This window comes from Setaria italica, chromosome IV (genome assembly GCF_000263155.2).
Source record: "Setaria italica strain Yugu1 chromosome IV, Setaria_italica_v2.0, whole genome shotgun sequence".
In the NCBI taxonomy this organism is placed as follows: domain Eukaryota; kingdom Viridiplantae; phylum Streptophyta; class Magnoliopsida; order Poales; family Poaceae; genus Setaria; species Setaria italica.
Genome location: NC_028453.1, coordinates 12,736,478 through 12,764,318, shown reverse-complemented (window position 1 = coordinate 12,764,318; position 27,841 = coordinate 12,736,478). Strand labels below are relative to the sequence as shown.

The 27,841-nt window shown below is 42.7% G+C and overlaps 2 protein-coding genes across 2 annotated transcripts; both read right to left on the bottom strand.

Moving 5' to 3' along the window:
• Window positions 1–3,264: 3,264 nt before the first annotated feature.
• On the bottom strand, window positions 3,265–12,077 carry LOC101771868 (kanadaptin). The gene is made up of 12 exons (XM_022825983.1): window positions 11,480–12,077; window positions 11,025–11,110; window positions 9,960–10,039; window positions 9,045–9,100; window positions 8,333–8,381; window positions 7,457–7,606; window positions 7,193–7,288; window positions 6,022–6,135; window positions 5,799–5,929; window positions 5,460–5,692; window positions 3,812–4,576; window positions 3,265–3,725 (listed from the first exon to the last, which is right to left on the bottom strand). The coding sequence occupies exons 1-12, from the start codon at window positions 11,998–12,000 to the stop codon at window positions 3,676–3,678; spliced, it is 2,331 nt and encodes a 776-aa protein (XP_022681718.1). The 5' UTR covers window positions 12,001–12,077; the 3' UTR covers window positions 3,265–3,675.
• Window positions 12,078–21,195: 9,118 nt separating this feature from the next.
• LOC101785385 (ricin B-like lectin R40C1) lies at window positions 21,196–24,639 on the bottom strand. The gene is made up of 2 exons (XM_012845225.1): window positions 24,355–24,639; window positions 21,196–21,411 (listed from the first exon to the last, which is right to left on the bottom strand). The coding sequence occupies exons 1-2, from the start codon at window positions 24,637–24,639 to the stop codon at window positions 21,196–21,198; spliced, it is 501 nt and encodes a 166-aa protein (XP_012700679.1).
• Between the last annotated feature and the right edge of the window lie 3,202 nt (window positions 24,640–27,841).

Genomic DNA, 27,841 nt, shown 5'->3' with positions numbered 1-27,841 from the left:
TCAATATAGCAGCTGCAGCACAAGGACACTCCGGTCAACATAGCAGCTGCAGCACAAGGACACGATCCTCCAGTCAACATAGCAGCTGCAGCACAAGGACCAGCAGCTGGAGCACAAGGTACAGCAGCTGCAGGACAAGGACCAGCAGCAAGACTTATCCAGCATTCATGGCACTGGCTTGGTGACGATGTGGTAAATCTTGTTCAAAATTTCTATCGCACAGCTATGCTTCCACCTGACCTCAACAAAACATTCATTGTTCTTATTCCAAAGAAAAATGCTCATGTGCTCCCTCAGTATTTTAGACGAGTCTTTGCCATGTTATCTATAAGGTTATTGCTAAAATCTTAGCTGACAGGATTAAACCTTTCCTTCCAAATAAAGTGCATTTATCTCAATCAGCTTTTATTCCCGGTAGACACATCACCTCTAAAATTATTTGAAATTACTCACTCTTTTGGTCTCACTACTTGGAAACATAAAGGCTTCCTTCTTAAGATTGATTTAGGAAAAGCTTTTTGATAGAATAGAGTGGGACTTTATCTCATCTTGGGCTAACAAGCTTAATCATGCTGGTAGAATCACTTATATTAATTTTGTTTTGTCTTCCATCCCTATATATTATATGCATAATATATTGTTCTCCAGAACCTTCACAGGGAAGATAAATTCTATTCTCAGACGTTTTGGTGGCAGGGAGTTCAGGATGAGGATTCTTCTAAGCCTTTTCATTTCAGATCTTGGGAGGACATCTGTCAGCCTAAGTCTGCTGGAGGATTAGGTATTAGAAACCTTTATACTGTGAACAAAAGTTTAGTGCTGCATTCTGTATGGTTGATTGCGACTAACAAGGATTCCTTCCTTTGTTCTGTTCTTAAAGCTAAATATTTTCCTAATACTACTTTTTGGAGAGCCCCTTGTTATGGCACTAGGTCTGCTTTTTGGTCTTCCATTATGCAGGTTAAGCATTATCTACACAGCAATGTGTAGTGCAGATACAGAGAGGTAACACAAACATTTGGAGTGAGCCTTGGTTTGACATATGGGAAAATATTCAGAGCCACTTGAAATTTCCTCAAACCCATACACAGCTACCCAATTTAGTCTCTGATATGTGGAATCAGCAACAATCCACTTGGAATTCAAATCTGATTAACTCCACCTCTAATCAACAAGCTGTTGATTCCATCCTTCAAGTTGCCAAAGTTTCTTCACCTTCTACAGATCAGCTCTGTTGGAAACCTTCAGTCCAAGGTATTCTGCCAAGGATTTTTACAAATACCTCTCCACTCAAATGACTCATTCCCTCCCAAACCAAGGCCCTCGTTGCATTTCCTCTGCAGCTCTGTCAATTTTAATAAGGATCTGGAAACACAAAACTCTTCCACCTCGAATCAAAGCCTTTTCTTGGAGATTAATTAGACACTCCCTAGCTACAGGTCACAGAGCAGCTTCTTTTAGTTCTAGAATTGACCATGCTTGCAAAAATTGAGGTCTTGTTGAAACTGAATTTCACCTCTTCTTTGAGTGTGACTTTGCCAGAGTTGTTTGGTTTGCAGCTGATCCGCCTCTGAGAACAGATCGACTAGCTGAAGAACTTGATGGTGTTCAATACACCTTAGCTTCAATCTTAACGAATAGTTTTTCAGATGATCTTTTGCAGCAGGTCTTTACTAGGTCGTGGTACCTATGGAGCGTTAGAAATGACTACAGATTCAATAACAAGAAATGGGCGGTGAACAGAGTTAGTCACGAGGTACAGCCTGACATTGCAACTGCTACTTTATTTGTTCCACATTCATATGAAAATAGAGATCTTGCAACTAGATTTTTTATGCTATATAATGCCAACAACATCTCTATTCCTTTAGTTGTTCCTTCCTTAGTTGTGGTGCAGGATCTAGGGAGCTGTCAAAACTTGCAGCCTTTCAACTTTGCCTATGCATATGCATCTCTTTCTCCTGATGGGCAAGGTAACAATGTCAGATTTGCTGGTCTGGACATGGTTATTGACCTCAGGTTGTACACTCGTGTCGTCTGCAATTCCTTGCTACTACAGCAGTGGATTTAGTAGTCAGCTTGCTGCTCTCTGCCTGGCTGCAAAAATAGCTTCTGTTTTGCAGGTGCACTCACTTGGGATAGGATCTGACTACCTTTTAGCGGTCAGACATCTGCACAATGGAACAATGTCAGCTTCATGGAAGCTTCGACCATGGATTTCGTATTTTCAGGATCTCAATTCGGTGCAAAGCTTTCAGGTCATCAAAATCTCAAGATCTCAAACTCAAGCTTTCCATCTTCTAGCTGTTCAGGCCAAAAATGCAACTTCATATTCAGTGTTCACTTCAATCTGTAATGCTTCTGAGCATGCTCATAGTTGTGCAGTGCTCTCAGCTCTTCAGTCTGTATCCTGGGGTTCTTTGAACCTCATTCATGTACATTGCTTTTAAGTTTTAATGAAAGTCCCTTATCAAAAAAAGAAAAATCCTAGCATATCGTAGACTTTTTTTCCTTCTGAAAAACAGCGTATCGTAAGACTACAGATCGTATTCGTGCCATCACTGTTAATCGCTTGATGTATATAATCACAACTTAATAGTGATATTCAACTGTTTCATCCACGGTCCAAACATAAGATTCTATAGATGCAGATGGCACTTCCACTATGGGTACCCTGGAGATCTGAGATTTCAAATTTGTTTGGCTCATCTAACCCAGCAACCAGTACCTCAAGTAATCTGCTCTCCTTTTGGTGGCAAAAGTAGCTTCTTTTTTGCAGGTGCACACTCTTGGTCTAGGCTCTGACTGCCTTCTTGCAGTCAAGCATCTTCAGAAGGGACAGATGGAGGCTCCATGGAAGCTTAGGCCATGGATCTCGGAATTTCAGCAGCTTGGTTTGGCTGCTAGCTTTCAGGTTAACAAGATCACTAGAATCGAGAATCAGGGAGCCCATCTGCTTGCTGTGCAAGCCAAATCTGTACTTCCCCATAATCCTTGTACTATGATCCGTACTTCCCCTAATCATGTCCATGGTTGTGCTGTTTTATCGGCACTAAAAGCTGTATCTTCGGGTTCCATGAACCTCAAACATGTACTCTGTTGTTAAGTTGGAATGGAAGTTCTTTATCAAAAAAAAAAAACTCAAGTAAACTTTTCGCATACTCTTGGTGACATCGAAACTTTTTTTTTCTTGGTTTTTCTGTTAAATTGGAACATTTTTTTCGCAAACTAGATCAACTTTACTTATGATGTTCGAGCAGAAGAGAAACAAAAGATGTTTGGAATGTGGGGCAAGATGACTCCCAGCCCCGTACGCGACATGCCAACATACCTACCCAATTGAGTTCCGTTGAACTATGGGCGTGCCAGTATGAAATAACAGGAAATACAACAAATCACCATGACACACACAATCTACATTCTATAGTGATATTATACATTGAATCTCTGCAACCTGGAGAGAGGATGTACCTTCTCTGCAAAAAATTGAGAGGATCAGCAAGTTACAATTCCACTAGAAGCTCAACAAAACCTATTTCCTTTCTAAGCTCGCCATCAACAGAATGAGTCTCAGCTCCAATTGCACTGCCCTCACAGAATATGGCACCAAACAAGCTTGCAATACTGTAGGCACAGGACAACTCCTCCACAGCAAGAGTTGTTGATGGAGGTGCTTCAATAACCCAAACGGTCATTCAACGCAGTGCGCCCATCACCAGTTTGACCTACACAAGACACAGTAATAGTATGAGTAAGGGGCAAATCAGCTCATATGCTTCAGAGTGGTAACACAATAGTACAATTTCCGTACCTTCAGGTGGCACCCATGTTTCAGAATCTGGTCCTGCTTCGAGGAAATCTGGTCTCGCTGGACCCAATACCCGTTTTTGTTTTGACTTCTTCCCTTCTCTCTTGCTAGCATGTGGTTCATCCTCATTCTCCGTTTCTTCTGAAGTTTGTAGGCCCCGTTTATGCTTAAGCAGAAGGGCCACAGCATCAGCAACTGATGCTTCACTTTCAACTGAAGATGAATTTGCCTCGCTGGAAGCTGACTGATCAGTGGACTTCCTCTTCCGTAAAATAAGCCCAGGAGCAGCCTCTTCAAGATCCTTTCCACTGCCTGAATTAGAAAGAATTGCTTTCCGATCTTTGTAGTCCACAAAATTGTCAGGTTCCTCTGCATCCGACTTTTCTTCATTTATGAACTTTTCTTCAGGTTCTATGATCCTCTTATCACCAAGCCACTGAGGTTTTGGTATGGAGAATGCAGGTTTGCTCCCATTTTCTTGGTTTTTGGAGGCATCAGTCTCTACTTTAGCAGGCTTATTCGTTGCCGTCTCATTAGAAGAATCCTTTGGCTTCTCAGCTGAAGTAGTCTTCACAACTTTATTTTGTTTCTTGGCTTCTGGTCTTGGATTATCATTAGATGCTGGGGGTCTCGCTTCTTGAGGCTTTAGGTCCCTCTTGCGAGCTGCTTCCCCTATAGGATCAGCTATTTTTAGTAGGTAAACTACTCTGTCCAGCTCAGCCTGAAGATCAAATATTTCCTTCTGAATTTGGGCAATCTTATCATGCACTGCAGGATATCTCAAACCAGTCAGAAGATTCTAAGACAGTGAAAAGCATCTGAACTGGAAAAATGCTGGAATAACTGTGCATAAGTAAATGCATAACTCCAAGGTTAGTTCATCAATGTTAAAGGCCAAACCTATGCTCAGGTCTAAACAAATGAGAAAATTGCATACTCCCTCCGTCCTGAAATATAAGGCATCCAAGGGTTCAAAATTTGTCCCCAAATATAAGGCGTCCTAGGAGTTTTTGGCAAGTACTCAATCAACGCAATTAAAAACTTGCCAAATATTTCCCTTGTTAACTGGAAAATTTGCCTTGTATTACCATTAGCTAAGGGTATATGAAACATTTGCCCACCTCCTTAATCTGTCCTAAAAATCCTAGGATGCCTTGTATTTCAGGACAGAGGGAGTATGTGCAACAGCATATACTTTAGTCACTTAATGCTACGTAATTGCCATTTAAGTGAAAATTAATGAAGGTTAATGTATCCTTTTTCCAAATGATAGTGTGGAAATCAGCAGACCCTCTATCTACAGTAACAAATTAATCCAAACACATGTGCTCAAGCCAGAGTCAAGAATCATAATGAGAGCTGAACACTGGCTCACAACTGGATTTATGGAGCTTAACTGGGCTACTTGCTTTTATTCTGATGGAAGATAGACCTTGATGATTTCGTGAAACTGAAGGAAACTACTTAAGTAGAGGCCTAAGGAACCTTTCAATTAAAATTTTTAGTAGCATTCATATGCCCACCTCTGCCAATATTTTTCTTAGCATATGATTCAAATGTCATGCTTCATGTTTGTAATGAAAAATAAAATATGTTGAAATTCTAAGACTAATGAATGATTAATCGAAGTAATTGGAGCATACTAGCATACCCAATTGAGATGACAAGCCACTCATGTAAGCATCAAGGTCATCCCCGAGATCTGCAGTACTGCCCTGAGCCAGCTTATGCTTCTCTTCTTCAAGCAACTTCTTTTTATTTTCAATATCACCGGTGATGGAATCCTTTTTCTCAAGAAGACTATCAGCAGTCTCAACTGATTGTTGCTCATTGGATTTCTGGCTAGGTTTCTTCTTTGTCCGATCATAAAATTCATCATTGTCGCTGAATTATTTAACAATTTATTAGTCAGCGCATGGGATCAACCCATATAATGATCTACCTTTAAGCATACTAAACAATAGTAAATGCATTTCAGATCTCAGCATACCTAAGAACATCATCTTCTTCCTCAAGACTTGCTTTATGGCTACCACGATTTGCATTTCCAGAACGAGCACCAACACTTTCCCGTATGCTGTCATTTAAAGTTTCTTCTAGATTATCCAGCTCCTCCATAATCTGAAGAAGAATAGGTTTAGTCCTGCTCACCAGATGAGAAATGGATGGCGATAGCGTATTAATAAATGTAATGCATGTGATCCATCACTAACCTGAGATATCCGTTGTTCATTTCGTGCTATTTGTGTTTGCTGACCTTGGCTTAGCCCCCCTTGAGAAATGTCCTTAACCCTTATTGCATCGATTTCTTTCTTCATGTTGGCAATCTGAAACAAAATAGCAGGTAAAGCTTCATAATTTTCCTCATACACGCAGGAGAGCTGTGTAACACTTCTTCATACACAAAGTAAGCACTTCCTGATACAACAATGGACAACCAGCAACATGACAACAACCACTATCTCAATGTTGTTCATACTTTAGTCTTGTATACAAAAATAAAGTGGCAGGCAAATCCAAATTTATAGTCCAGTTATCCAGCATGGTACTAACAACCACAATTAGCTTCTAGTTTAGTTCCTAACATCTGAAATTCTGAATCATTAAGTCCTGAAGCCTTTGGTTACCTTATGGCAAGGGGGCGTACAGCTGGCATGAAGCGCAATGGCACGTAGCATGTGCACTGTTCATACAGCATTACTTGCTAGCGCTACTAGTTGCTTACTGTATCTACTGGTTTGTTTATTTCAAGTTGCATCACTCTGGTATATTAAAGATTGGGCTTCATTTAATATCTTGTAGATTGGTTTATTGCACTCGATGTGGAGGATTTCATTTATTCACACGCCACAAACATTTGAGACAGCAGGCAAGGTTATTGTACCAACAAGAAAAGGAACAAACTAACTAATTAACGAGTCAAAGTGAAACAAAAATTGGTGCCAATTGTAAATTACAATGTATTCCAACACCACAATATGGATCCATGTAATAAGTTCAGAATTAATTTTCACCCTTTTGAAGAGCCTAACATTACAGCATGCAAGCATAGCTCTCATGATGATATTAAGTATTAATATAATCTATAGGCAGTTCAAAAAGAAATTGCTGCTCCAATAGCCCCTTTTGTTTAATTTGGAAACCAAAACCAAAAATAATGGAAATAAGGCAAGAATATTCCCAAGATCTGGTCATCATTCATCACAATATCACCCAGGCACTTGAAAGAGTAATCTGGACACAGTTGCATATGAACCCTAACAATTAATGGCAATTTCACATGAAATCAAATCAGATGTTTCATCCTAGTATTAGGCTAAATAAGAATGTGCAATGATGTATAGGAATATCAGAATATGGCTTTTCTGTAAAACAAGTGTGTACCTTTTCCATTCGTTTTAGTATCTTGCTACGTGTTTTCTCCTGTCTATCAGTAAGCTGACCTTTGTAGGTTTGCCAAGTGATTTCATCCGCATCATCCTAAGATAAAAGAACGTGATCAGTAAAAACACAAAGCAATATATGAAGACAAAATAGGAAAGTGCTGCAAAATATGATATGATGTGGCCAGAACTTAGAATAGCTCCATCAAAAGCTTTTATCTAAACTACAAAATATCAGTAGCCTTGTTAGAAACAAACAGCTAACCTCCGCAGTTTCTTCAATTGCATCCTCTGCCATACCCCATGAGATTCCCTCAGCTAAAGCCGCTTGAGTTTTTGCACGTAAAACAGAAGCTTCACGATCAAGCATATCTTGCTGAATCTTAGCATCCCGGAGCTTCTGCATGTCTTTTTCCTGCCAAGAAAAAGAAACAAATGAATATAAGAAACTCAAACAGTAGGATAGGTTGATGGAGCTTATGGGATTTAAAAATGTTCCGCATGACACAATTGGGTCTCACACAATCAAGAAGCTTGAAACTAACAGTTAAGGATAACTAAACTAGTTTCGATTCCATGTAAATGATATTCTACTTCTTCGCAATTTATCTTTGCTTTTCACTGAAATAAATTATTTCTCTAGGAAGTATGTCAAAATCTTTTTTTCCTTGAACATTCCTGAAAGAGCATCTAAAATAAATAGGGGTAAAATGAAATCCAAAGGCACATAAATCATGTACACTTTGCTTGATTCACTATTTGAATCTAACTGATACAATGTCAGAAGAATCAGAAAATCTGAACTGAGAAACGGATTTAATCTGGTTAGTCTTTTCATCTGAAGATAACCTTAATAATAATAATAATAATAATACCTCCTTTTGCCTTTCTAGCCTGTTATTTTTTGTGGCGGCTCGTGGGGTTTCATCTCTAGCCTACCCCAACTTGCTTGGGACTCAAATAATTTGTTGTTATTGTTATTGTTGTTGCCGTAGCCGCTTGAAGTAGAAATAGAGAACAGCAAGGTGCTTGTTGCATCGGCAATTCACTTTGATTAAATTGTGGATGAAGTAGGAAGAAAGCAAAGAAATGAGAAAATTTGTTTAGTGCTAAATGAGCCAATTGAGTCTAAGAATCTTACTGGAGGCATCAGCTCAGATGGTCCTTGGAAAATGTACAGACGTGATGATCTAGTTAATGCATAAGAGGAAAGTTAAGTCCCAGTTAACCAAGTGAAAAATAAGACACCAGATCAATAGAGTGTAAACAGGTTGCCAAGAGACACAACACTAAAAAGATCGAAGGAAAACAAAATTCGCTTTGCACAAGAACAAGCAGGGACATGACTAGGAAGCCAAAATAGTGCCATTTCGATTTACCAGCATTATTTTTTCTGCAACCTTTCTATCTGTCTGTACATTTGAAGGGACTTTGTCAAGCATATAATGCAGTCCAAGATTTATAGAATCTAAAATGCATAGTGAGTCAACTAAAACCACTGTTAGTAAAACCTAATGTTCTGCTGAAACAATTAAGTAGCCACAGTACACATATCAGTCTGGACTTTTTGACATTAACATATTAAATTACTAATGTTCAGTATGTTATTAATTTGAACAGGGGGTATGCTAAACTCTGGAATAAGTAGGTTATGCAACAATATACACCAACGTAAGAACAAAAGAAGCTCTAGAGAGATCATATAGAGAATATTTCAGCACCGCAATGCTGCAATTTATTAAGCGACTTCTTCGTGCAAAATGGAAGATTAACAGAAGAGGGAACAAGTTCCCAGATCCAAAGAACTAATAAATAAAAAGAATGGACAAATAGTTAGTAACAAGCTTACTTACTGCCCAAACCGAATTACATCTCCAACATGAATCTCCGTGTACAACTTCTTCTTGACCTGCAAATCCAGAACATATAATAAAAAATATAATAGATAATACACAGGGATGTTTGAAAGATTGACACAAAGGAACAGACAGAAACACAGGCCACCCCAGAGTTGACAAGAGTAACATAAAGAAACTAAAGCATTAATGTGGTATGCATTGATCAATACCCTAATGCATTCTTCATATCTAAAGAAGAGTTTACAAGAGCGAATGAACATGTGACAATGAAGGGTGGGCCTAGCGCAGTGGTAGAATGTCTCCACTTGCGTCCTGGTTCGAATTAACCTCCTTACCAAATAACCAAGGTTAAGGTTGTCTAGAAATCCCTTCCCCAGACCATACCTTGTGTGGGAGCTTTCAGTACTTGGTATGCCCCTTTACTTTTTAGGAAAATAAAAGGGATGGTAACCAAAAGGAAAAAGGATAATAATGCAAATTGAAGCTATTTGACATCTGACTTATGCCTATATGACCAATCGATCAATACTCCAAGACTCCACCTTGTCATACATATATTCCAAGGCTTCCAAGAAATCCCTTCCCCAGACCCCACCTTGTGCAGGAGATTTCAGCACTGGGTATGCCCTTTTACCATGTAGGAAAAAAAAGGGATGGTAACAAAAAGCTAGAAAACAAAATAAGTCCAAGGACCAGCATTCAAATAACCCAAACAGAACTATTTTACAGTGTAAATCGGCATTGCAACAAAATAAAAAAGCAACAGTTCAAGAACAAAGGAATGACAGTATACTGCAACACTGAACATACTGTTTTCTAATTAAAATGCCAAAAGTGGCAGCATGCATTCATAAAATTTAATGATATCAGGATATTAAGAAAACAGAAGATATCAGGAATTCATATTACCTGACTTTTGTTGATAAAAGATCCATGTGTGCTTCCAAGGTCATAAAGGAAAACCTTCCCATCATTCCTAAACTGCAGAACTAAAATAACATAAAAGCAACTCACGAGTTACTTCCTTAGCACTAAAAAAAGAAATTTATTGAGATTAAGTCAGAAAGTTGGTGTTGCTAGATTAATTGGAATTAAAGAAGCATTAAAAACAAGGAGGAACAATTTGCTCATAAAGAGAGAAGTTAACTACTCCTCCTAATTTTTGTAAGGAACATATAGTAGAAGCACTCATTTAAGCAAGGGAAATTAATTGCATAACTTAGCTAACCCAGTCTCTCAAGTTTCCCATATTATGTTCTTTCTGCTATATAGGGATAATGACAGTAATATGTTACATCGTAGTTAGTAAATGTTAGCTCCTCGACAAAGTGGCATTGCATTGTTCATATCATATTAATATCATCAATAATTCTGGAATATTTAGTTTATTCAACTGTATGTTGTCACTAAGCCATGACTGTTGAGATTTTTCCAATAGCATGTGCGCAATAGACTTGACATAGAATTCTTTATCCAAGATTAATGCTCAATATATTGATTCAACTTTATTCATGGTTATGATGTCATCCACACAATTTTGGTTATAAATAAACAGTTTACTAGGCAATGTTTACCCTCCCAATAGAAAGGTTTATTCAAAGCAAAGTTCATGCTTTCATGATTCAATGCCATTTCTAATATGTTCATGAATGCAACTGTGCTCATTGTTCTTCCTAAGGTTCATTAAGTGGTGATACAACAGCACTCAGTTTCCAGCCTGCTATTTCAGGAATCAGCAAGGATGTACAACTAACAAGTTTGCTGGTCCAAACATATTTCCAGTCTTTTTGCTGTATGAAACTGGGACCAACCATACGACATGCAGACAGTTACAAGATAACAAGAAGGATTCCTAAGTGTTAAGAACCATTCAGCCATTCTGGAGCAGAACATTTAACTGGCAGGTTAACATTGCAGTTTTGAAACTACGCCTAAGTCTTAATTGACAAGAGTGTGGCTAAAACTAAAACATACCAGCATGAAATCGAGAAACAGTTGGATGCTCCAGTACAAAATCGCACATATCAATCCGTCCAAACATGTAAGCTCCTTTCTTGGCCCTGCAACATATATGGAAAGCCAGTCATTCACCAGTTCTAGTTTCGAAATATCAACAACCAACATGATTTTAGAGCAAATACTTAGTTCCGGTGTAAATATGTCTCAGACAGCCATAACCAGAGCAGTGGATCAAAATATAAGGGTAAGAAAACTTAGCTAAGCTCATTTGGGTACTGAGGATTACTGATTTCACAGGACTAAAAAATAGTTAATCAGGAGCTAAAAAACATTACGAACCAACTGCACCAGTACACAAATTATCCTTAAAGAAAACATGAGCAGAGGAGACTAGCAGAAACCACAATGGCACCATAACTTCATTAACAAATGGAAATGGAACTGATGAGAGCGGGGTACTGAAGACTCACACGTCAAGCTGGTCGACGATGGTGCCGTCCTTGAGCACCTCGAGGAAGAAGGGGTGATCCGGCGCGGCACTCCACTCAGGGATGACGTACGGCGCGCGCGGGCGCTGCTGCTTCTGCCGCTCCGCTGGCGGCGCGGCCGCTTCCTCCATCTCGGTGTCGCCGGAGGAGGCCCCGCTGGGGTTCGGCACCTCCTCCGCTGACGAGTCGCTCGCGCTGGGGCTAGGGCCAGCGCTGCCCTCCGCCCTCGCCTCGGGCTCCGGTACCGGCGGGGCGGGCTTTGGGGGCGGAGGCGGAGGCATAGAGGAGGATGGAGTAGGGCCACCGCGCCCCTCCACCTCCGCCGCGGACGACGTCGCCTGGGACTCCGCCTCCGGCCGCGGCGGTGGCGGCGAGGGGTTGGGAGGCGGAGGGGGCGGCATGGAGGAGGAGGTGGGGTTCGGGGGCGGCGGAGGCGGCATGGAGGTGGTGGAGGAGGAGGGGTTAGGGTTTCGCGGCGGAGGCGGCGGCATCGAAGGGTCCATGGCTGCGGCTGCGGAGCGAAGGGAGGAGAGGGGGAGACGGCGGCGAGACGGGGCCGGACCGGCCCGGGCAACGGACGGCCCGACGGGTTGAACGTTGTTTTGATCCTTGGTGAAAGCTGCAAAATTTTGATCATCAAAACTAGGTCTAAAAGTATTTGAATTTCAATCCATATCAAAGATCTTGGTTCAAATTTGAGTTGAAAGTACCACATCACATCAGAAAATTATTTTTTCCCTAACTCATTGAAATATTGCTACTTTTTATCGGAACTGAAAAAAATGATAAAAATCAATTATAAATTAAAATTTTCAATATTTTTTAAATGAAAAAAATGATTTCCCGCAACCTGTCCATACAGCAGAGCGCGCAAGCATATAGAGCCGAAGAATTTTAATTCTTGTAAGCAAATTCATATTAAGCCACACATAGCATTTTCTCTAGACATAATATTCTAATTCATAGAATTGTGATTATACTTAGCGTTGTTTTGCATTGGATATGATGATTATGATGTCTAGCTATGGGATATGGAATCGTTGTTAGTCTACGTGTGAGTTCCGGATGGTTTTGCGTGTGATATCCCTAGTTCATTCGGTGAGAGTAAACAAGTAGGTGATATATATGAGAAAATATTAAGTGCAAACCACCTTCTCGGTGGAAATGTGAAATTCCTAAAAAAAATCATACTTACAAGTATTCAAAAAATTTGAAATGATGCACATCTATAGTGCAGCCATAGACACACTTTGTGGCAAAAGATGGGATGCAAAACCATTTTGCAAAAATTCATTAAAAAATGACAAATTTCAAGTGCATATGCACTAGAAGACCAATTTACAGGAATTGTCTTTCAGTGCTTATGCACATGGGAGTTGTCATTTTCATTTGAATTTTCCTAGTTTGAGTTTGCATCCCAACTTTTACCACAAAGTACATCTATGGATGCACTATGGGTGTGCACCATTTCATATTTTTTTAATACTTACAAATATGGTTTTGAAGAGGTTTTCACATTTCCACGGAGACGGTGGTTTGCACCAAATATTTTCCTAAATGTGGATATCATCGTCACTGGAGAGGGACCGAGTACTCCACTACTCCATGTGTGTGGATCATACACGTGGCTATGTGCTCTGTTTTTAGCTTGGTAGGAAATACGACATAAATAATCAGTTTACATTTAATTTGTACATGAGGTTTGAATAATTTTAGAGGGCTACGTCGAGCTCAGAATAAATGGTCAAAGTCATGCACAGCATACCATGCGTAGATCATGTCTAATGAGCCGAAGGACCCACTTGGGTTCGACACCTCCACGGACTAATCGCTCACGCCAGGGCTAGCTCTGCCCTCTGCTGCTTACACCAGTTTATAGCACCGGCCATTTTCAATTTCTCCTTGCCCAAGTTTATCTCTAATAATGCCTAAAAACCAGCTAGGAAAAACAAATTGCTTAATCAAACTCTAATCAAATCTCCTAACAGGACCGGAACCAAACTGGAATACTGGATGTCCTAACCAACTGGACAACCGAAAGATCTTGTCGATGCCGTCTGATCCTTCATTTCAGCTGCCGGCTTCTTCACCTTTGGGCGTGCATATGTCCTCCCATAAGATCCTATTCGGTCTTGTGCTGGTTGGTAAGATACACATAATTTTATATGGCAAGAAATCAAAAATCAAGAAAAGGCGGTAGCAATCAGTAGGAGCTTGTCAAGTGTTAACACGTAATTCCATATAGTAAAAGTATCAAAATTAAAATCACACAAGCTTTGTGAAGTGTGTGCTATGCAGGGAGACTACTCCATGAGACCATCCTCCAGTATTGGCTGTCACCCTGTGGCAGAACCGTCCAAATTAAATCGGCTTAAGCATGCTAACCATCCTCTTAATGGTTCATCTGGTCAATACGCACTTAAAACAGTGTAATCCGACAGTCTGTCGAGTCAAGCCCGATTCAACCACTGATCTCGATCAAAACAATATGCAACAAGTCTCACACGAAGGTGAGCGCAGATGATACAACATGACATTTCAGTTTACAAACATCCAGATTTAATTTACAAACCGAGTTTGAAATACATAGATAGATTACAAATTAGAGTTCTTTAAATAAAACACAACGGAAGATAAATACACAGCGGAAGACAAATACGATAAAGTTCTAGTGAAGATACGCGATAATATGAGTAGCCCGACAACATGTCATTCAAACATGAGACTATCTCAAGGTGAGGCCAGGAGCCACTCAACCAACAACCCTTCAGGTAAAGGATAGCCATCCCAAGATAATCCGGTAACCAATTCAACCATTTCTTCCTCACTAAGACCTGAAAGTAATCAACAAGTGAGGCTGAGTGTACTAATACTCCGCAAAATTTACCCGACTATGATATATAATTAGTCGACTCCTAGTATGCAAGACTTTTGGCTGAGAGGTTTGTGTCGAGATAGATCCCCAGTACCCGCAAGGAAGGAAGAAAACGGACTCCTACTAGAATTCCCTTATAATCCTACTAGCACTCATACCCTGTAATCCTACTAGGACTCCTTGTAACTGACTAGTAATCCCGCATCCTGGAGTATATAAAGGAGGGCAGGGGTCCCCAAATCAGTAGGTCAAGACCTCATAGAACCACAACAGAGGACCAAATCCTCAATACCAAACAACACCCAAGCGTAGGGCACAATATACAACACCCCAAACAGGATGTAGGGTATTACGCTACTTTGGTGGTCCGAACCTGCATAAATCTGTATCTTGTATCATTGCTTTTACCTTCGAGTTCCAAGTCCGACGAACCTCCACCAACTAATCTACTACCTCGGGATACCCCTCGGTAGGTTGCTAGGTCTAAACACCAACATCTGGCACGCTAGGTAGGGGTGATCATCGAGATCATCGGGCGACCTTGAAGGACCTCATCTTCAAAATCAATCTACTCGACGAGAAGCAAGTCGTCAAGTTCCAATTCGAAGCGGATACAAGAAGCTTGTGGGAGATCAATCGGTTGTCGGCTCATCTGCATGCAAAAAACTGCATCACTGGTCGCATTGCTATAGCTGATCATCCTCCGTGGTTCCATGCGTCGCTCAAGGCTGATGATTCGCTACTGCTCCATGCCGGTGAGAAGGAAAAATATCGGCGAAATTATTTTTCCATCTCCGAGTCGAAGTCACCGACGATGCATCTTAAGCTAATTGCCTCTAGTTGTCAAATCCTATACTGAAGCAATGAAGGCCAATCAATATTACATCTACTGCTCATGCACGGATCGAGGAAACTATCAGCTCGAGTACTCTCCATGCAAGGCTACTTTTTGAGTTTCAGTACATGTACCACGAAGGCCACCAGGAGATCTGTTCCTCTTCGCTACACGTATTTAAGAAATGCATGTGGGACTTTAGCATGCATGACTGCGCTGCTTCACCAGAACGCTCAGTGACACAATAGCAACTACCTAAAACTTCTCGTCTCAACTACAAACTAATCGAGGGCGGGTTCACGTGATCAACAACTAATCGGAATCGACTCCGACTAGTCAGCTTCATCAATAACTGTCGTGGCTTCACGACGATCGCCACGACTTCGTCGACAATCGTCCACGAATTAAGCTAAGCTACTCTTTTAATTATTTTATATAATTTTTTCGGCTTATTTTTCGCATGCAGGGCAACGCGGCGAGTACTTTTTGTGTACGCCTCTCGACGAAAATTACCCTCCAGAGCTACACTTTGCCAATTATTCCTGAGGCATGTTGACCGACAGCTGTGGGCTTGGTACACCAAATTATGGAGGCTATCGCTACGGATTTGGTGCACTAAGTTCAGGAAGCTCCACCATAGGCTTGGTACACCGAAATTAGGAGGCTCTACCACGAAGTTTGGTGCACTGAGTGCTAGAGGCTCACAGCGGCTATACCCTAGTGAGGCACAAATCCTTTGCACGGCAACATGCGCTCTCCTCGATAAAAAGGCAGAAAAGTGTCAATGACTACTTTACGTGCAATCGCGCAGTCTTTTTATCGCATTGCCGACTACTTATTTTAAATGTCTTCTCTTAACGGTTGCTAATCTCCTTGAGTAGAACACGCCTCAATCCGTGAAAGCCTCGGATCTTCTATCATGCCTAAACGCTAGGACACGTGCACGAGACAAAGATCTCAGACACGTAGCAGTAGTGCCAGTACGCATACATGAGACAAAGATCTCACACGCAGTGGCAATAGCTAAAACGTAATAGGCTAACTGTTCGAGAGAAATACGACTAAAATAAGAGCATAGCACACAACATTTACATTCATTACTGAATAAATTTCGATAGTATCTTTAAAATTCTACAAAAATGTTACATAATGTATTTTTGTAGGTCAAGCTTCAGTGACAATTTTCTAAGAAGCTCAGCGTACCTCCAGTGGCTCCGCTAGCTCCCAGGCTTGGGGGGCTACGCACCAATTACTACTCGGAATATTTCCAATGGCTAAGCTAACTTCTAAGCTCGGGGGCTAAGCACCAAATAACTACTCCACGTAGCTCCTATGGCTTACCTGGCGCATAAGCTTGGGGGCTGGACGCCGCACAACTACTCAGATGTGGAAGACTAAAGTTCGCTAGACCCTTGAATTGATTATTTAATCATTCCAAGGCTCGGGGGCTGATAAGCTACACCCAACAATTGATTTTTTTCAAGACGAAGAAAGAAGATTCAAGATTTTATTGACCCTCAGCCTGATTCTTCGATTCAACCTAAGGCTCAGGGGCTACTTCATATGGAGTGCGACTTTCCCCGCCCTCCATATCACATTTCAAAAATGAAGATTACAAAATCAAGATAATCAAGGGCTTGATCACACCATAGCCTCATGGCAGCTTTGAGGAACTTTGAATATTCAGCAAGATAAAATTCTCGAGAAGCACTAAACTACTCGGCAAGGATCTGAAAAGTACTCGAAGACCGCTGCATTCGACTATAAAGTGCTCGGGGTCTTGTCGGGGATAGATCCCCAGTACCCGCAAGGAAGGAAGAAGACAGACTCCTACTAGAATTCCCTTGTAATCTTACTAGCACTCATACCCTGTAATCCTACTAGAACTCCTTGTAACCAATCAGTAATCTTGCCCCCTGGAGTATATAAAGGAGGGCAGGGGTCCCTAGATCGGTAGGCCAAGACCTCATAGAACCACAACAGAGGACCATATCCTCAATACCAAACAACACCCAAGCACAGGACGCAATATACAACACCCCAAACAGGACGTAGGGTATTACGCTACTCTAGCGGCCCGAACCTGTATAAATCTATCTTGCGTCCTTGCTTTTTACCTTCAAGTTCCAGGTCCGACGATCCCCCACTAATCAATCTACTACCTCGGGATACCCCTCGGTAGGTTGATGGGTCTAAACACCGACAGTTTATTTTGCCAAAAAGCAACTAAGAGTGGATCCTTACTTTCAAGTTTTAGCATCCAATTTAAAGTTGAACTTAACCATTCTAAGTCAGCAAGTTGTCAAAAACTTTTTAGTGTAGAAAAATAATTGATTAGACAATAACTTCATCATCATTCATATTTCGTTCCATTCCACTACTTACCGTAACGCAGTGATCAAGGTTTTCTTAACCGAGAGCGACAACGAATCGATTTGAATTATTAACCTTGCAAGGTGGATCTATACACACGGCATATGCATGCACCGTCAAGCCGCATATGGCAAACGGTTCCCTTAGAGAGTGATAGTATTTGAGAACCCCTGCGATCCTTGAGTACTAATCCCTACCGGTACCTCCCCAGGCTAGACATGAGTTACTGACTAGCACAAGGATAGAAATTAGGACCAACTCAATCTACAATTGTGCAATAAGGTACTAGACTTTACCGGCATGTGAATAGTACAATTCAAACTCGATCAACAGGGCCACAACAGACGGGCCTTAATCGACACAGGCGGAGCGCAACCAACAATAATATCCTAATTTCTATCTCCGCCCGGTCTCCAACTTTTCTCATGTGTACCATTCATTTCATATTTAACCATAACTAGTAAAGGAGCCTATATCTCGCGAGTTCTTAATTAAGCATGGCCTTTCTAAAGACCTACACATACTATTATTTGACTTAGAATTCCTAAGGATCATGCAACTATGGTTTCATTCAACACCTAGGAACTTAAATGCATAAAATTACTTAAGTAAGAATATTGCATAGTTTTGAAATCAGTGATCATGCTCTGGTGCTTGCCTTCCAAACTAGCCTTGGGCTCTTCTAAACTTTGGTTCAGGTCTTGTGGCGCTTCAACTTGAGAAGCTTCGAGCTGCTCACTCTCAGCGCGGCGATCAAATCGTACAAACCGTCGGCTAGTGGGTTATCTACACGACAATGCATATATATGAGTTGATTGAAAGATGATAACACATGCCTAACATCCGGTTTAAAGAGTGCAGCAACTCAATCATACATGATTAAAAGTTCCAAGTAGAGCATAGAAACACATTGTTATCTACACATAAGTATGATTGATATAAAAAGAACTACTAGAGTTTTCCCGTGAAACATACAACTCTCGAAATTTCAGTAACTTGGTTTGCAGCATGGTATGAATATCAGGTCCTAAAAAGTGATTAGCATGCCATGATAGTGGCAAGATCTAAGTAACACATGTTCCTGAATGGAACTGTGGTGACAACATGCCAGAGACTAAACAAATGATCTATGCAAGTAACCATAAATATTTTGCTAGCAGCCTTTTTAGGGATGAATATGCTACCGATAAAGAGTATAAAAATAATTGCAAGTATTTTTAATCAAATACTAGCTTACAGAAAGAATAATTGCTAAGGAAACATTTGCTGTTATATAAACATTAATCATTTACAGGAGCTCTCTCATCACACAAACAATTTACTGTAAAGATTTTAGCTTGATTGGGCTACTACAGAATTTATTAAAAATCAAGCATTGTAAATCTGCTGATATGAAGAATGAATTATAACTAGAGTTCTATCAGCAATTCAGTGCTACAAACTTTCCAGAATAGTTTTCAACAATAAGGTAGATTATATGAATTTATTAGGATTTTAGGAGTACGGAGCTATTTATTCTAAATTAAGGAGGTCAAACAACATGCATTTTAATGAGCAATAGAAGCACATATTTTGCAGGAGCAAGTATTTTTAATAGGTAGAAGAAACCAAAAAATTTAGTTTGCATTTGTCTCATTTTTCTACAATTTTGTAAGGATTTCACAAGTTTCAGCCCTTTTAACTGGACTAAGGACGAAAAAGAAGAACTACTTTTGCAGCTACGTCAACTTTACCAGCAGATCTACCCTACCCTTTACAAAACCGCCCTTGGATATAGCGCTTAGGCCCCTTCAAAGTTTCCCACCTAACACTTAAACCCTAACCTTTTACCAATAACCCCCTAAGCTTCTATTTCCTTCACACCCGTGCCCTCCTCTCCTTCTTCAACCTTAGGCACCCGAGTGCCCACAGTGGGCGGCGGCGGCGAGGAACTGCCGGCCCGGCGGCCGCACCGCGCACCTCAATGACTACCCCAAGAGTCTCCCTAAGTCTAGGCGCACCCGCTCCCCTTGTTCTTTTCCTCAAAACCCGAACCTTAGCTCTACCCGCGATTGGCAGCGGCGCACGCCCGGCGGCATGCAGAGCACGAGCACCAGGGAATCACCGAAGTTCGATTTGCGCAGTCGGTTTGCCAAGACAGTGGCCAGAGGCAGGGGCTCCACGGGAGGGCAGCCATGGCGGGTTGGCGGCTCGAGTGGGCACGGGATTTTCAATCGTTGATGCCTGGAATCATGGCGGTGGGAAAAAAAGTGGTGGGGAAGGAAGCTGGGAAGGTGAGGCAGGTGCAGGCAGCGGCGATTTGAGAATGGTGGGGTGGAGCTCGGGGATTTTGGCCGGCAGATGGAGCTTGCTCTATTCAGTTTTCTTGGGCTAGAGGAAGAAGACTGAGAAAGGGAGAAAGGGAGCCAGCTGGTTTGGAGAGGATAAGGCCGGCCGAGTGATGGTTGGGCGCGCCGAGTAATGGCAGGAGACGGCGAGCAGTAGAGCACGGACGATGCAAGGACGGCTGAGGACGAGCGAGCACGGGCGAGGCAGTGCTGGCGCGAATGTCAGCGGCATGGCGTGAGGGATGGCCGCGGCATGGGCATGATACGACAAGTTGTCCCGCGGGTTGACTGCGAGGGGGCCGCGTGCAGGCGCAGTCGTCGGCGTGTGACGGCAACATTCTGATGGCAGACACGGCGTCGTCGTGAAATGTGAACTGTTCAGTTCAGAATCGGCCACCCAACATCAGCGACTTCAGGCTCGATTTTCTCAACATTCGTATAGCAAAACATCGATCGACCAATACAAAAGTTGGAGAGGAAAAGTAGACTAACAGTTCTTGTATTCAACTTGTGACGAGATTTGCTACGGTTTGAAAGCTACAGACCCCCAAAGTTTGGCCAAAAACAAACTCGCGAGTCAAAATTCAGAGTTCCAGTTTTTGTACATTTTGTTGCACAGGGCTGACTTTGGTTCGATTTTTGAAAGCCAAAACGTTTTCCAAACTGGGCAACAACCCTGTGCATGCAAACTCCAAACATAGGACAATCCATTTTGCACCAATTCTTGGTTATGTTTTTAAGTAAAACAGGAGTTAGCAGCTCCTAAACTTATGATTTCAGCCAACAATCAATGACTCGGGCATTTTCAGGATGAGGTTAAAACAGCAGTTTGCTCAAGGTTTGACCAGTATTTTGAGCATTTAAACTTTGTTTTCACCTATCCAGATCATAACCAGGTGAAACTAGATAGGAGAGGCTACAAGTTTTGCAATGCTCGAAAGTTTAGTATTTAGTAAAAACAATTCTTAATTATCAGCCAAAGGTGACTAAATTGGAGTAAACCAATACAGAGTTTTCAACCAGGGAGGGTCCCAAAAGTGAAATTCGAATTTGATTTAGCATTCAAACCTAACCCTGGTTCAAATTGATTTGTTTAGCATCTCTAACTACCTTTGAGCATAATTTCCTATCTCCTTTTTAATTTATTTTTAGCTATAAAAAAATAACATAAACACCTTAACAATCATATTTTAAAAGATAAATCATAGCCTCACAAGCTAACAAAAACTATTAGATACATTTATTTGTTTAATTTAAATGTTAATGACCCTAATTAACACCAGGGGTGTTACACACCCTCGTCGCACCAATAAGAGAGCATGACCTTGGTGCCATCTTGCACCCCTTTGTGGTATTTGTCGTGGCGGCCTTCGTCACAGATGTCCAAGTTGAGGCAGATGCTATCGACCATGCGGATGTAATGGAAGTCATGCATCATGTCACCACTCTTCGACCACAACACTGACTTGTCTAGGTGGTGCAGGTCATATGGAACAAGCATTACCTAAGAAACAAGAAATAAAGCCAAAACAAAATCCTGGTCAGTTTTGTTGAACAAAATATGGTTCATAAGGCACACCTCTGATTTGCATTAAAGAGTATTATATGCATCAAGGTCATTGAAAGGAAAGAAAATGGAGGAGCGGACGACTGGGGCTGAAAAGAAAAGTAAATTAAGTTACAAACAAGTCTTTCAAAAATAGAGTGGATGGCAATTTCCCTTCACAAGGGGAGGCCCTGTAGGAAATTTTCAAAGGGAGGCCCATGGGGCCATGGGAGGTATTTGGGACAGAGACTATGTTATATGGGAATGGATCTACCAAGAAGTTGCAAGGAAAGAGCTTGCAATAATAGTTCTTATTCACAAGTGCCCATTAGTTACCATACCTAAATCAATATGGATCATGGTCTATGAGGCATCACTTAGGCCTAACTCTGGTGCCACAAGGTTTTAATTACACCACAACACCTAGGTGTTGTCTACAGGGGGTGCCCAGGCATACCCCTAAGCTATATGATGCTGCACCACCTCGAAATCCTTGATATGGATATTCTAGATCTACCTCAAGTAAAACAGAACGTAGTGAAGTGCTTTGCTAATCCGCAAAGTCAAGCTGTGTTACACTGCATAAGGTTGACTCTTGAATCTTGACTGTACAACTTATCCTCTCCTTTTTTTTTCTTTTTGAGCAAAAGCTGCCTAATGTTGCATTGTGTTACAATACAAAGAAATCTTTGCACATTTGGAGCTGTGTGAAAAGTTGTTTACTGCTTTTTTGGAGATCCCTACTGTGGGATTTCTTTTGCATATAAAAAGAGCAAACAAATATGTACAAAAGGGCCATAAGGGACCAAAAGAAGGAAAAATGACAAGCTAAAAACAAACAGAAGAGGTGAATGAGAAAGGAAAGAACTTAAGTGAGATTACAATCCAAGAAAGGATTAGATTTCAGGAAATTTACTGCTTCTCCAACTGAACTGGATGTTTGCAAAGGAGGTTCGTGATAGGTAAAATAGTGCTATATGACATCACTGAGTTGATGTCTGGCATTACCTATGTGGCTATGTTACAAGCAACTAATACTTTCTGCCCAAAATTAAACTTTGTGAAATTTGACCGGTAATAAAAAGAAATGGCAGTCTAGTCACCATCCTATTCATATTATATATAGAAGAGAGGAGATTAGGAAATTTTGGATTGGAGTTTATGCCACTACACATGGACATCAAGAATGAAGGGCACACCAACAGTAGCGCTACATGTTCACCACGCCCTGTTTCTTCATGTCCAAGGTCCAAAAACCTCTCTGGAAAAGGCATGGTACTCCATCATCCACAATGGACGCCAATAACACACTAACAACTGTGCTACCACCATCACATGAATAGCAATGATATCAATAGGGATTGGCTTTAACTCAAGAACCTCTTCACCCACGTCCACCACAGCATCTCTACAAACTAACGCACCAACCTTCAAGGCCATCATTGCCAAAATTTATCTTGGATACCCATACCCAAAGCAAAGAGATGTAGGCTGAAGTGCAATCTATCATTGACATGGGATCTTTCTATATTGAATCATGGCCTCCACCAGCCTGCTTACGGAATTTTCAGCTCGCAGTTTGAGGAAGAGGTGCATCAGAAAATGGCTTATATACTTGCACCGGGTGCACTTTGAAGCAGCATGCCCATGTCCATAGCATGTAAGGCTTGCCAATCATGTTAGCTATGTAATTGGGAAAGATTTCTCTTTAGTATAGCTACAAGTATGAAGAAGTGATTAGATTGGATCCAATCTAACTAATTGTTTGGGTGTCACACAATCATCTCTATATCAGGAGAGGCAGTGAACCAATAAAGGGCAAGAAGGAACTGGAAGGTGAAAACCTATTTACTCTCACACCTCCCACTCTAGCCACAAGACTCCTATACCTTTTGCACAACAATGTAACGATCCAAGTATTTACTCTCACACCTCCCTACAAGACTCCTATACCTTTTGCGCTACAATGTAAAGATCCAAGTAATCCAAGGTTCTCCTATACCTTTTGCACTACCATGCAGAGTGCGGCTATATCAGAAAGAACAAGTGCTGCTGCCTAGGGCCAAGGAGAAGGTGAAGTTTCGAACATATATATTCAATCAACAGTTATCTTCAATTCTTCATAACCAACTGTTTCAGTTTCACAAGTGGAAGCAGAATTACACATGTGTTTGAAAGAGGCCCCTCTTCCTATAACGTAGGAGCAGAATATCACTAATTGGTGCTTGGAGGCATTTATGTATCGAGAATACTTTACAAATGGTTCTTGAGATGGCTTGACTATTCCTATGAGAACAATTGCGTCAGAATCAAGACTTCTGTACTAGTGGCAGAATAATTAGCCAATGCCAAAGTTGACTTGCATAAAAAATGGCTATGCACTGATGTGTATGCAAGCTTAGTTCTTTTTAATTTGATGTTAGGTATATTACCAAAGTCTTTATAATTTTATTTTCATCTTATTTTCTCCTTCTCACAGTTAACAGGTTATTAGACTGCAGTATTAAGGAGTGGCAATCCTAACATGTCTGCATTGTGAACTCGCCTCAAGGATATATACTGACGAATAATGCTATTATCATAAATTTGTTCTTTGCTGTGTGATGTTTCTGCTTACAGTTGATACCATTTCAGCCTAAAAAGGCAAAAACTTTTAATTCCTATCCTATAAATATTCAGGAAGACAATGAGTCTGTTGTCCCTGATTGTTAAGGATCAATTCAATTTAATTTGTATAGAAGAATCAAAAGCAGTATCTGCTACTGCTATGACCTTCTAGTACTTCATATCATATTGGCCATGGAGAGGGACATACTCTCAATCAGCTCACACAAAACGCAATAATCCGTACATTTAAAATTTTGATGAAAAGGATTGGACAAAGGGTGGATAGATGCTTACAGGGCCTTCCCTGGCTTCATCAGATTTCTTGATGGCATGGCCGGTGGCCCTGTTGATGAGGGCGAAAGCTGCGTAGCCATCCTCGTCCTTGATTATGTCTCCGGACCTCGTGTCCTCGATCCAGTGCTGGTGCTCGTCGCGGACGGCGACGCTGAAGCCCTCATCGGCCTTGCAAGGGGTGCTCGGCGTGCCCGCCGCCGGCATAGGGCTCGTCGCACCATTGCAGGATCTTCCAGTGGTGGCTGCCGCCGTCGCACGAATCCGAGAGCCTGATGGTGGCGCCATGGCCCTTGTCTTCCTCAATGACGGCCAGTTTGAGGAAGACGTCGTTCAGCGTGCGGATGAATCCGAAGCCGTCGTTGCCCGGGTCGCTGGACAGCGTCCACATCAGTGTGTTGTCGAACGAGTCCCAATCGAACCGCACCAACTTCACCTGAAAATCTCCCGAAGAAATCATTCACTCAGGTCATCGGCGAACTCGAAGATGAATGAACCATTATTGACACAAAGGGGCGAATCGATCATACAGAAAGAGAGAGAATCGGGCGGCAAATTACCGGGTGGAACGGGCCGTCGAAGTGCTGGACGGCGAGGCCGGTGGCCTTGTTGATGAGGGAGAAGGCGGGCTAATTCCCTCCTTATCCTTTACGAATCTGCCGAAGCGCTTGTCTTTATACCAGTGCTGGTGATCGTCGCTGGAGTCGGCGGGGGCGAGGACAGCGTCGCCGTCGCGGACGGTGAGGCACAAGTTCTCGTCGGCCTTGCATATAAGATCTTGAAGGTGGGCAGCACGCCGCCGCCGCCGCCGCCCGCTGTTGTAGGGTGGAAGACGTTCGAGAAGCCGAACATTCTCTTCGGGGTGGTTTTGGGAAGAAATCTGCCGTTTTTTTTCTGCCCCCACCGCCGTCTACTCACCTATTTTGAGAATGGCAGCAATAGCATCCTTTAGTTTGGCTTTGTAGGTACTTCGGCTTCAAAAAAGCTAAAATCCAACCAAAGTCACCAGCTTCCTCAGACGCTTAAAAAAAGTTGCTTTTATGTAGTTCATTTTTTTCACAGCACCTGCGCGCGCTGTGAATCGATAAGTTTCCAAAATTATATTGTACCGGTTCGCTTCTTTTTTTTTCCCTTCTCTTCCACCCACGACACCCTCCCACCCCGCGTGACAAAAGGACAACGACGGCACTATGAACCCCGGCAGCTCCCTGGCGGCCCGTCCCTGTGGCTCCCTAGCCGCTCCCCCCCCCCTCCCCGCGACTCCGGCGGCCCCTCCTCGCCTGGCCAGCCGCACCTCCATTGTCGGCGTGAGGAGCTTCCCTCTGGTAGCGACCTTCTCCATCCTCGGCTCCCCTCTTCTGACCTGTTTGGCCGCACTTCCATTTGCAGCCTCTCCTCCTCCTCTCCCGGCTAGCGGTGGCAGCGCTCCTCCTCCTCCTCTCCTAGCCCACCCTCTCCGGGCCAGCGGCGGTGAGCACGGGTAGTAGTAGGAGGAGTAGGAGGAGGAGGAGGAGCAGGGGAGCAGGGGAGGTGGAGGAGGGAAGGAGCAGCGGAGGAAGAAGAAGGGACTGACGTCCGCTCATCAGTGAGAGAGGGAGAAGGTTGAGTGGGGTGGACTATGAATGACACGTGGGGTCCGCTCACTACTTTTTCCAAAAGCCACAATTGTTCCACCAATCGGCTTTTCCATAGCTCACAACTCACACCTATTTTTCCATAGCCCACAGCTACTTTTCCAAAAGCTACGGCTCAACCAAACATAGCTAAGTGTGCATGCAGTTTATATAGCACTGTAGCAGATAACTTTGAGGTGCAATCGGTTTAGGCCCTGTTTGGAAACCTTGTGCTAAACTTTAGCACAGTGCTAAACTTTAGCACCCTCAAATGGAGTGCTAAAGTTTAGCACTTGGGGTTGTTTGGATACAGTGCTAAAGTTTAGCACATTAGGTGAGAAATGACTATATTGCCCTCATTTATGACTAGCTTGGGAAAAAGTGGAGAGGAGAGAGAGAGAGGGGCAGTAGGGGAAAAAATGAGCTTGGGATCACTTTTAGCACCTATTAGCACCTTTTAGCACCCCTTGGGTGTGCTAAAGAAAATGGGGGTGCTAAACTTTAGCACACCCCCTTTAGTACCCCTGTTTGGGAGCCCAAGTGCTAAAAGGTGCTAAAAAATGGTGTGCTAAAGTTTAGCACCCCTCTAAACAGGGCCTTAGAATAAAACATGTGAAAGAACAGGACATCATCATCATCCTGTCGAAACATTAGCACTGAAGAGCCGAACATCACCATTACCCAACATTTGTATTTCGTAATTAAGGCTGCAAGTTGAATGTAACCAAACTTGACATCGCAGACCATGAAGTAGTCCAGAAAGTAGGCGTTTCTGCGCCTTTCTGCATAGGCCATGCTTCCCTCGGTGATGAGTGATGCAGGCATGCGCACATCATGATCGATGGATTTGGTTCTTCAGCAATGCATTTCCTTTATGTATAGATGCTTGAAAGAAGATGGGCAATACTAGGATATATCAAGATGTATACACAAGCTAGGTGAACCAGCATTCCAATTTGTGCTTGGTACGACATAGAATTATCCTGTTTCAGGGCAACAATATTTTCGTTATGCTGAGTTTCAAGTGACGTGACTACTACAAATGATGAGCTCTGAACATGATAAATTATATTGCTTAAATGTAAGTCATTTAAGTTTTGGCTGGTGATGAGGAAAATGGCAATTATTGGCGATGTTTTTTTTTGGTAAGCTAAAGAGGGCACAAGCAAGTCATTATGAGCTCCATTTCCATTGCAAATATGTACTCATTGTTTCTTGGAGCTGGATATGATTTAGAGGTCAGTCGTACTATATCTGTTGTGTTAGGTTCCATAATCCGATACAGGAGTGGTCGATTATCTCCTGGTCGTGAAAATGAAACTGAGTAGCCAGTCTCAGGTATAGATTTCCATTTGGCCCGTGGCCCGTGGGCCGGCCCACGGCACGAAATTTTGGCCCGGCACAGACACGGCCCAGCACGACGGCCTTGCAGGCCGGGCCGGCCCGGCCTACATCACGGGCCGGGCCTGGGCCGCTACCTCAGCACGTGGGCTGGCCCGGCACGGCCTGGCCCATTTGGCCTGTGGGCTAGCAACGGCCGGCACGGCCTGTTAAGGCCTGCCAGGCCTGCCTCGGCCCGGCCAACGGCCGTATATAAGCCGGCACGCGACCGCCCGGCCCCGAAACCCTACTCCTCTGATCCTCTCCCCTGGCCCCCCGCATCGAGCCGCCTCGCTCAGTCGCTCTCGCTCTCTCGCTCGCCTCCTCGCCTCCTCCGGTCCTCCCCGCTCCCTCCCGGCTAGATCCGCCGCCGTCCTTGCCCGCCGCCGGCTCGCCGGTGGCCCCTCCACCTCCCTCCCCTCCGTAACTGCTCCTCCACTCTCAGATCCGGCGTCCTCGCCCACCGCCGGCTTGCTGGTGGCTCCTCCGCCTCCCCT